General features: G+C 42.5%; 1 protein-coding gene across 1 annotated transcript in view; it reads left to right on the top strand.

Annotated features, from left to right (window-relative positions):
* Positions 1 to 9,555, top strand: part of utrn (utrophin) — a 278,656-nt gene extending 269,101 nt beyond the window's left edge. The window contains 5 exon segments of the mRNA XM_014205596.2: positions 280 to 526; positions 4,002 to 4,077; positions 4,193 to 4,279; positions 5,906 to 5,931; positions 8,183 to 9,555. Coding sequence (XP_014061071.1) covers positions 280 to 526; positions 4,002 to 4,077; positions 4,193 to 4,279; positions 5,906 to 5,931; positions 8,183 to 8,191 — 445 coding nt within the window. The 3' untranslated portion in view covers positions 8,192 to 9,555.
* The last annotated feature ends 1,591 nt before the right edge of the window (positions 9,556 to 11,146 follow it).

Below are 11,146 nucleotides of genomic sequence, written 5' to 3' on the forward strand. Positions count from 1 at the left end.
TCTGCTCACAGTCTTCTTTATGAGCCAGGCTATAAACGCCAGCTGAAGTACCACAGGCAGTCTGGAGCCAACAGCTCTATACAGTTGTAAACAGAGACGGACACAGGCCAGGACCTCTCTGTACAGTGGCTTTACATAGGATTGTACTGAGGGGGGGCCAGGAAGATTTTAGTAGTGCTGTTGGGCTCATATTATATGTGCAGGAATGATTGTGTGGTGTGTCGTGTGTGTGTTGGACTTCTGCATCTCCCTAATCCCATCGCTGGGTGTCTCCCCCAGGACCCTGAAAAGGGAGTATGAACAGCTGAAGGAGCAGCACGGGGACCAGCGAGGGCCTGGGTCTGTGGGGCATTGGGACCCTGAGGGGTCCTCTCACCCCGGGGGTCCTGGCGAGGCTGACCTGCTGGCTGAGGCCAAACTGCTCCGGCAGCACAAGAGCCGTCTGGAGGACCGCATGCACAAACTGGAGGAGCACAACAAGCAGCTGGAGTCCCAGCTCCACCGGCTCAGGCAGCTACTGCACCAGGTGGGCCACAAATAGAGGGACACGTACAGTATACACACACACACACACACACACACACACACACACACACACACACACACACACATGCATGTTCCACCTGTGGAATGACTTATATTTTACTGATCACGCAACAATAGCAATTCCTTCTCAGCCCTAGAAAGTGTCCTTGTTTGTATCATAACTCATTCATCTAAAGTTAGAATCTGATCACAGTGATTTGTCTTTGGGCGGGCCGCCTGTTTCTAGAAATACATTTTCGGAATGAAAAAAATGCTTTAATTGTAAACTTAAATGACTAAATCCAGATAGAAAGTATGTACAGTAGAACATTTTATGAACCAATATATTTTTTTATAATTGAGAACTAACAATTACCAAAATAAAAACTAGACAGACGGTCATGGAGAATAAGAAAAACAATGAATTTAGCAGTATAGATTTTAGTATATTTGAGCAAAAGAACACAGCATTAGCCACAACAAAATGCATGGAATTGCAGGAAAATAGCTCTAAAAATGAAACAATTTCTCTCAGCTCCATAGAAAAATGTGTAGAATTGCAGGAAATGATCTTAAATATGAAAACATTGCCACGTGAACCACATAAGCCCCTAGTTGATGTAGAAAGATCCCTGTATTGTGAGTATTCCTCCCAGGGCTACGATGCACACCCTACCCAGTAACCCAATCCATCTCTGCTCTGTTTATGCCTCTCCTGATCACTCAATAAGTTTAGATGACTTTTTAGCTGTGTGGAAAATAGAAGCCAACCAACCGAATGGAGTCGGTCAGAGTTGGTGAACAGTATTGACTCAGGTCTCTGGAGCTGGAGGCTGTGATGGATAATCTGGATTCTTGAAGCAGTACTTGGAGTTAAATCATATCCAGGTTTATTTCCCTGTTTTTTTATATATTTAAAACTTGGGGGAAATGGAATGGGAACAATAATTAAAATCCTAGTGGCATTCTCTCGCCCGGCAGGCCTGTTCCTGCCCAAAACATTCTGCTCAGTTAGCCACACAGGTGTGTGGAATCTGCTCATTATGAGTGCTGTTGGGGGTGGCCCGGCTGTAGTGGCGCTCTCCACTGCCATGGTGCTGACCTGTTTTCGCTGTTCTCCCGTGCTGACTAACGCTAGTTATCCACAGCTCACAGGTTAACATAACATTCCTTCATTTAGTTACAACAGAGGCAGAGCGTTAGGCAACCTCAGCCTGGGGAAGATAACGTGACTCTGCTGATTCTTAGGGGATAAAGGGCTCATGTTAAACCTTATAAGACACACACCATTTCTTCCAGAGCCCAGAGTCCTGAGCTAACCAGATCCCGACTATATGATGGGAGAAACAAATCCAAATTAGAATGAGTAATCCTACAAACGTGCTCTGACATTCACAGAAGAGATTTTCATATTTTCAGCCCAGCATTGTCAGTTTATGACCAAACAAATGTGTTGTCTAGATTCATCACAACGAGGACATCAACAGTTTTACAATATTACAACTTAGTGTAGTAATATTGAAGGGAATTCTCTTAACTCCGAATGAATTGTAATCAAATCTAATCAAATTGTATTTGTCACATGAGCCGAATACAACCTTACCGTGAAATGCTGATTTACAAGTCCTTAATCAACAATGCCGTTTTAAGAAAAATAAGAGTTAAGAAAATATTTACTAAATAAACTAAAGTAAAAAAATAAAAGAGTAGCAATAAAATAACAATAACGAGGCTATATACAGGGGGCACGGGTTAGTCCAGGTCATTGAGGTAATATGTGTATATGTGTACATGTAGGTAGGTGTAAAGTGACTATGCATAGATAATTAACAGCGAGTAGCAGCAGCGTAAAAAAAAGTGGGGTGGCAATGTAAATAATCTGGGAAGCCATTTGACTGGCTGTTCAACAGTCTTATAGCTTATGGGTAGAAGTTGTTAAGAAAGCTTTTTGACCTAAACATGGTGCTCCAGTACCGCTTGCCTTGCGGTAGAAGAGAGAACAGTCTATGTCTAGGGTGGCTGGGGTCTTTGGCAATTTTTAAGGTCTTCCTCTGACACCGCCTGGTGTAGAGGTCCTGGATGGCAGGAAGCTTGGCCCCAGTGATGTACTGGGCAGTACGCACTACCCTCTGTAGCGCCTTGCGGTCGGAGGCCGAGCAGTTTCCATACCAGGCAGTGATGCAACCCATCAGGATGCTCTCGATGGTGCAGCTGTAAAACCTTTTGAGGATCTGAGGACCCATAACAAATCTTTTCAGTCTCCTGAGGGGGGATAAGCATTGTCGTGCCCTCTTCACGACTGTCTTGGTGTGTTTGGACCATGATAGTTTGTTGGTGATGTGGAGACCAAGGAACTTGAAGCTCTCAACCTGCTCCACTACAGCCCGTCGATGAGAATGGGGTTGTGTTCGGCCCTCCTTTTCCTGTAGTCCACGATCATCTCCTTTGTCTTGATCACATTGAGGGAGAGGTTGTTGTCCTGGCACTACACTGCCAGGTCACTGACCTCCTCCCTATAGGCTGTCTCATTGTTGTCGGTGATCAGGCCTGCCACCGTTGTCGTCGGCAAACTTAATGATGGTGGTTATCAATGATAAATGATGTATTTTGTGTTGTTGCAGTTTTTATTAGAGCGCTGTTGTGCAGCTCTGTGCAGTCAGTACTATTATAAGTGAGCCCTGAAGACGCTGTGAGAATGCTCTGGAGACATTTCCATCACATTAACCTTTACTACAGCTGGGGGCAGGAGAGGAGGAAGGAGAGGAGAGAGGGATGGGATAGGCAGGGAGGATGCATTGATTCTGTCTCTGGAAGGCTAAGGGGCATGTTGGACTTGATAGTAAATGTCAGTGGACATCAGGTGCCCTATTCTGTAGATCTCAGGCGTGTGTGTGTGTGTGTGTGTGTGTGTGTGTGTGTGTGTGTGTGTGTGTGTGTGTGTGTGTGTGTGTGTGTGTGTGTGTGTGTGTGTGTGTGTGTGTGTGTGTGTGTGTGTGTGTGTGTGTGTGTGTGTGTGTGTGTGTGTGTGTGTGTGCGCGTGCGTGCGCACGCCCTTTTTCATGAATGAAAGTCAAGAAATGAAACAAACACATTGCCAAACCCTTAGAGATTCATCTGAACTCAGACGGGGAGTGACAGTGACACGTTTGGAAGAGGGCTATAGACACATTATAAATATCAGTACATGTGATGACAGGTCTTTCATCCAGCCCCATCGAGTCACACTGTGTGCTATTCCCTTGTTTGGGACTGATGATTCATACGTAGTTGGTTTGAAGTCGTCACCAGTGAAGTATGCCACTATGAATAATGAAGAGTGGGTACTATGTTTTAGTAATGATGCTTGTCCCTCCCTCTTTCCCTGCTATATTTTTTACTTTTCTTTCTGTCTTTCTTCTTGTGTTTCTCTCCCTTCTTCTCTTCACCTCTTCTTGTCTTACTTGATCCTCGTTCATCCTCTTCTTTCCCTCTCTCAGCCGGAGATGGACTCCAGGGTGAATGGAGTGTCGTCCCCCAGCATGCAAGAACGAGGGGCCCTCACCGAACACACAGGTCGGTTCAACTAACACACAGACACACACACACACACACACACACACACACACACACACACACACACACACATACAACCACTAAACTGGTGTGTGTGTGTGTGTGTGTGTTTCAGATGAGCTGTTGGACCACCCACACAACCGCAGCTCTGACCTGGCAGACATCATGGAACAGATAAACCACACCTTCCCTGCATGCAGTCGTAAGTCCTCTCCTTTACCTCAAACACTTCCTCCCTCTCCTCCCATCTTCCCTCTGTTTACCTCTTCCATTCTCCTTGCCTCCTCTCACTCACTATCTCTCGCTGTCTTCTCTCATTCTGTCTTTCATTCTTCTCTCTCCTCTTCTTCCTCTGCCCCTTGTTTTCTCATCCTCCATCCTCCTCTCTACCTCACCTTTCTTCTACTCCTCCTCCTCCCCTCCCCTCTCTATTCCATCCCCACTCTTTCTCTCACTCACCACTTAGCTAGTGTGTGTGTGGGTGGTAGTGTTCGGGCTGGAGCAGATTCTATTCTTCACACTAAAATAGCTGCCGTCTGTCCCTTTGAGGTTCACTACTCTCCACTTTAATTCAGCAGTCATGTGTTTGGAGCTGAAAATAAAGGGTATGCTATGTCGTCTTCTCTGTTTAGATGCAGTATTTATCATGTGCAATGTGACTGCAGCGAGGAGAGAAGTTTGAAACCCTCTCACACAGTCAACTTATACATAGCGCCTAGAGCTTCTTCTGCCCATGTGACCTGGCCCAGGGTATCCAGTAAAATGGAGGAAGAAATACGCTCCATGGGTATCATAGAATGAGACAAAAAGTGTTGGATTAGTGAATTACCTCAAAGTGACTTTAAATTGCATTTTGAGTGAGTGGAAAATCTATCTGGAGTTTAGTTAAAAATCTATTATAATCTAGATGCTGCTGCGGGGCTATCAATACCGGTTTACTGCTCACCTGGCGGGCATAACGGCTCAACGATCTCAACATCCATCGCAACAACACTTAAAGATAATACTTAGTTTATGACTGTGTGTGTAGGAGGGGTCCATATGCATCTGAACTTAGGCTTCAACCAATCAGTTTTGATGCATGGAGTAAGGTTGCAAAAGGAGGGAATATTACTGGAAACTTTGCGAGTTTACCAGTAAACTACCTGAAATGTGGTATCTTTCAAGGATTTGATGTAATCTATCTCAACACATCTAGTGGCCCTTTAGGGTACTTCATATTTGTACAGGTGTCTGTAATTATTTCTGGCCCTACTGTATGTGTGGCCTTATCACATGTAAAATATATAAAAAAAAAAAATAGAATGACAAAGCTGTAAAACATTATCCTAACTATAAACCATCAACTTAGTGAATAGCATGAAATACCCTTTATATATATTTTTACACACTATCTTTCTATGTCAGTATGTATTTGTTGTCAATGTTTTGGCATCAAACTGGTGGCAGTTGTGAAAAAAGGCAATAGTTGGGCGAGTTGCAGAGGTAACTGGAAATAATGAAAACATTTGTGTATGCTTTTTCATTAGTTAGGCTATTTTCTCTTGAACCATAAGGTCTATTTACTAGAAACTCATGGACAATATGGAGACCGATATAATTTAAAAAAATGATGTATGGAAACCTACAGTATATATGAATAAATGTTTTTCAAGTATAAATGACCAAAGTTACAATAGATTACCATAAATGTTCTGTTAATTACCCAAATGACTGAAGATTCCGGTAACTTTAGTAAACTACTGGTAGCTTTGCAACCCTAGCATGGAGGTTGCAAAGAGTCAATATTGTGTTTTTTCTCATAAAGTTGTTTCTGTTTCACTTGTAGCTTCAAGCCTCTCCTCGAGACCACAGGTAAGCTGTATTTCTCATCCACCTGCATATTGCCTGTTTCATTCAGGACCTGATAAGAGGAAATTAGCTGGAGCTCATTTCGTGAAGGCTGAATGAGTGCAAATGAGGAAAAAATTTATACTGTTGCTAGTTACTTGGCAGGCAGTCCAACTGGTCAAAGAACTGAATGTGTAAGAGATTCAGCCTCTCTCTGGAGGAAAATGGCAGTTTGGTGCTTATCAAGGGGTGTAGATGAGGAGAGAGAGCAACAAAACAGTGTGGAACACGCACACATACACACACACACAGAGAAAATAAAATAGATCAATGAGGTCTCCTTCACCTATGTTGCAAATGGAGGCAGAGATGGATTCTGAAGCTCAGTAGAATAGCAGCAAAAGTTATTGACAGTGACCTGCTCTTAGTCTAATTTCTGTTTACTCTGCTCTTTCTCTCACACCCTCTATTTCTCTCTCTCTCTTTCTTTCTCTCTCATCTCTAAACATTTCAGCCCTTCTCCACTCTCCCCATTGCCTTTACAAGCCAGTTAACCCATTTATTTATTACAGGTAGTATCTGGACGCTCCTTCACAGGGGCCTATTTCTTTTCCCTCTCCTGTTTTTCTTCTTCTTCCCTTGACATCCATTATGTTAGCCAGTGCTATCTGCTTTCTTTCTTATATTTAATTCAACCTGGGTCAGGTTTGGTATTTATGTTGTCTTATGCACTCGTCGTGAACACAGGGAGAAATGTGCTTAGGACCACTTCTTCTTATCTCTTTTCTTCCCTTCTTTCTTATTGAACTCCATTAAGTTGGTCCTTTGTAGCTCAGTTGGTAGAGCATGGCAATTGTAACGGCAGGGTTGGGGGTTCGATTCCCGGGACCACTCATACTGTATGGAAAATGTATGCACGCATGACTGTAAGTCGTTTTAGATACAAGTGTCTGCTAAATACCATATATGATGTTATTAAAAGTGGTTCCTGTAGGTTGTTCTAAGCCCAGAGTGTGGTTGAATAGGTTTTGATGTCCATTCAGAAGCCAGCCTATTGTTCCAAGGAGCATACCCCGGTGTTACATTAAAGGGATACTTTGGGATTTTGGCAATGAGGCCCTTTATCTACTTCCCTGCAGTCAGATTAACTTGTGGATACCATTTTTATGTCTCTGTGTCCAGCATGAAGGAAGTTAGGGATAGGTTCCTGAGCCAATGCTAACTTGCGTTACCCATATACTTCCAGTCATTGTGCTATCTGCTAGCATAGATACCCATAGACTTCCAGTCATTGCGTCAGCGCTAGTTAGCATTGGCTCGCAAAACTACAGTACCTCTAGCTTCCTTCATACTGGACACAGAGACATACTAATGGTCTCCATGAGCTCATCTGACTGCGGGGAAGATACAGGGCCTCATTGCCAAAATCCCGAAGTATCCCTTTAAAAAGCATTTCCCAGAATCCTAAGTGCCCAGCTGTGTCCCTGATCTCTCCTCTCTCTAAATGGTTGTGACGGGCTTGAGGGACTGCCAATCTGCCCTGATTGCATTTTCAGGAGCTTCTGATACTTTCCATTCAATATCTGCAGATTAAGAGAAATTACTGTTGTTTACATCAAAACATAGTGGAAGATCATTATTTTCTATGCATCCCTGAACTCTCGTGCCTTGCCTATAATAGAGATAGATAACTTTGGGTGGACTAATTTAAATGCTCTACATTTAGGAAGAGTGTATCTGCTCTACTTAATGTGCATTTTACCTCTGTAACGCGGGTCGTATAAAGGGGACCAAGGCGCAGCGTGTAGAGTGCTCATATTTACTTTTAATGAATATACTTTTTAACAAAACAACAAAACGACCGACAACAGTTCCGTCAGGTGACATACACTAAACAGAAAACAATTACCCACAAAACCCAGGAAGAAAAACCCCTACTTAAATATGATCTCCAATCAGAGGCAACGAGGATCAGCTGTCTCCAATTAGAGATCAACCCAAACAACCCCAACATAGAAATAGAAAAACTAGAACTTAAACATAGAAATAGAAAACATAGAACAACCCAAAACACCCCCTGTCACGCCCTGACCTACTCTACTATAGAAAATGACATCTTACTAGGGTCAGGACGTGACAACCTCAGTAATTACCCAGAGATAAGAGGAAGACCCTATTTGGTCTTGCCAACTTTGTTTAGTCTGGCTAATGTGTGTGTGTGTGTAGATGTGTAGATGTTCTAATAAATAATGTGTGTGTTTTGTCTATGTTTCAGGTGATGTGAGAGCCATCAGCAAAGAGGAAGGTGTGTGTGTTTTCTGAGAGACAGAAACATTTCCAAACACACAGCTTCTACGCTTTCCCTCGCTAAACTTTTCAGAAGGACAGATGGAGAGCTAGACCCCCTAGCAAGAGACCCCCGGTAAAACCCAAAGACACACAGGACCGCAGAACTTTACTACTATTACCACGTCGTCGTCTTGTACTATGCAAAATGTACATTTTATTAACTGTAGATTGTACCTGGAGTCGGTTAAACATTTGTCAGTAATTTGTATGAATTTGCCGATGATTATGGGGGTTCGGGGGCTTTGTATAACAACATATGGTTTTTGTGGGATTTGTTTTGTTTTTTGTTCTGCTTTCACTGGGAATCAAACTCCTCCCTGCTTCTACCCTACTGCCGTCATCACGGGGGACATGGTAACTGTTTTTATATCCAATTTGGGGAAGGTGGCCCATTTTAAGATTATCGCCTCAAATGATCGTTTTAGACAATAAGCTCTGTGTCTGTCCTCAAAGCATCACATTTGTTTTGAAAATGTTTTTCCTCCCTTTAAAGCGTTATTCATGCGATTCTGTCGGCGTTGTCATGCCTGCCGCAATTGCGACGTTAACGTAACCCCTTCTGTGCCTATACAGTTGTCATTCCAAGTGTGGCAGACTGATTTAACGTTGTAGTAATTAAGTTGGATTGTTGTATAAAGGAGAGAGGGGCGGAAACTATAAATTAATGGAACCTTAAGCTGTTCTGAAATAATCACATTTGTAAGAGGCCCACGGTCCATCATTGTGTAGAATAGTTTTATAAATATATGTTTTAAAAAAAATCAGAAGAAAGCCATGATTGCCTTGCTACCTCAGACAAACACCTTTTCATTTGTGTGGTCTGTAACTTGTTTAATTTCCATTTTACTGTACTCACAACAAGAAAACAAACCGAAAAGCATTCTAAACGTGTTGCTTATAGAGGTGTACTGCGGTGGGGAGATACCCAACAGAGTAAAATAACAGACAAAACACAAAGACATCCTATTAGCTTACCACCCATGGGTCTTGTGGTCTTTCTACGCTGCCCCGAATCGGTATACTGTGTCTGGCTCTGTTGATTTCCCCCTGTCAGACCTCTAGCACTGCTCTCTCTGAGTTATGCGTTGTGTTTTGTGCTATGCTATTCTGTAAAACTTGTTAGTTTTAACAACGCTATTATAACCTCCTCCAACTATGTCCTTGGACTTCTGATGATGATAATATAGTGTACAATGGCAGAACAGCGTCTTTCCTGAGGTATGTAGTATAGATTGACCACACTACATGTAATATGGCTACATACTGTATGTTTTATTCTAAATAAATTTTTATAACAACTTTTATTTCTCTGGACTTTTGCTTCAAGGACCTATTAACAATGCGTGCTTCCCCAGAATACATTGGTCTACACTACAAGCTGGCAACACTACAAGCCGGCAACAGCGAAACAAGTGTGAAAAATGGCTAGATCCTTTATAGTGTTTGCCGTAAAAATGTCCACCAAATGTTAAACAGTTAGGAAATCAACTGACATTGTGAATACTGAATAGTGTCGTTAGCGTTGTTGTCAGTTTGTCACAGACAGCAACCCAGTAGATATTGCCTTCTAATGTAAAGCATTCTATCACAATTCATTAATTTTTAAGCAAATACATATGTAAACATATTTACCGCCCTATTTGCAAACGTTTCATCAGGAGAGAATCTCCCGGCATTCAACAGCATCCCATGGTGGCCATCCATAATGGCTAGGAAGGAAATGGTCCTCGTTATGAGCAGAAATCTACCACGTCGCCTCGCGCCCACCACAGACTTCATCACTATTATTATTTATCAAAGGAATTGATTGCGCAGCGTGAGGTTCTGCCATTATAATATGTTACAAGAGGAATGCTCTGAGCGGGAAATGAGAGAAGAACTGAATGATGGGAAGTAATTAGACAACGAATCCAGCTTCCTGCCTCCCAGCCCATGCAGTCCACAGTTACGCTGTACCACGTTACATACTTCTTTCACCAGAGTATTACTCACATCCAGAAGCATTCATCACTTATTCCCCAAACTCTTTATTTAAAGAGTATGTGATATCCTATTCATGTTCACAGCCAACAACACCATAAATTAGATTTCACTTGTGAATTCATTAAAGTGGCACTGAAACTGTTCATGTATGCTGATTGCTTTTTACTGTACACCAATATCTGTATCATTTTTAATAGTGAGATTAGGTTATCAATTACTCCTGTTTTACTTCTTTCCTTCTCTTCTTCCATTGAAAGGTTGGTATGATAGATTCAAAACTGTCAGGTAAAAGCAGCATGATGGAAACCTAACCACTCGTCTAATTCCCCTCACCAATCTCTTCCAGCACAGTGGTCCACCATAGGAAAGGAGTACTCAGACTTTAACATTACTCAGACGGACCCCTTGATAATTTCCTTAAAGGGATACTTTGGAATTTTGGCAATGGGTGCCTGCTATCATGCTAGTAGATACCCATAGACTTCCAGTCATTGTGCTAAGGCTAGTTAGCATTGGCTCGCAAAACTACCTTTAACATCCTTCATACTGGTCACAGAGACATAAAAATGGTATCCATGAGTACATCTGACTATAGGGAAGTAGATACTGGGCATTATTGTCAAAATCCCAAAGTATCCCTTTAATCTTTTTGTAGAGCGGGCAGCACGTAGCTCAGTCACTAATTAGTTTAAGTAGTGCAGCTAGACTGGATGAGTCTGTGCTTCATCTCCAGTGACACTCTACTGGCCAGCCTTCTTTCAACAGTTCAATAATGCAACAGCAGCCTACATGCAGTACACAGTAAGTGGAGCAAGGGGTGAGTCTGTTTATACCTTAGACACATTTTAAATCGATATATTTCTTCCTCTGGTGTCTCAGGGGTGTGTCAAGTAGTGAAACACACCCA

Source organism: Salmo salar, chromosome ssa06, assembly GCF_905237065.1.
Source record: "Salmo salar chromosome ssa06, Ssal_v3.1, whole genome shotgun sequence".
In the NCBI taxonomy this organism is placed as follows: Eukaryota; Metazoa; Chordata; class Actinopteri; order Salmoniformes; family Salmonidae; genus Salmo; species Salmo salar.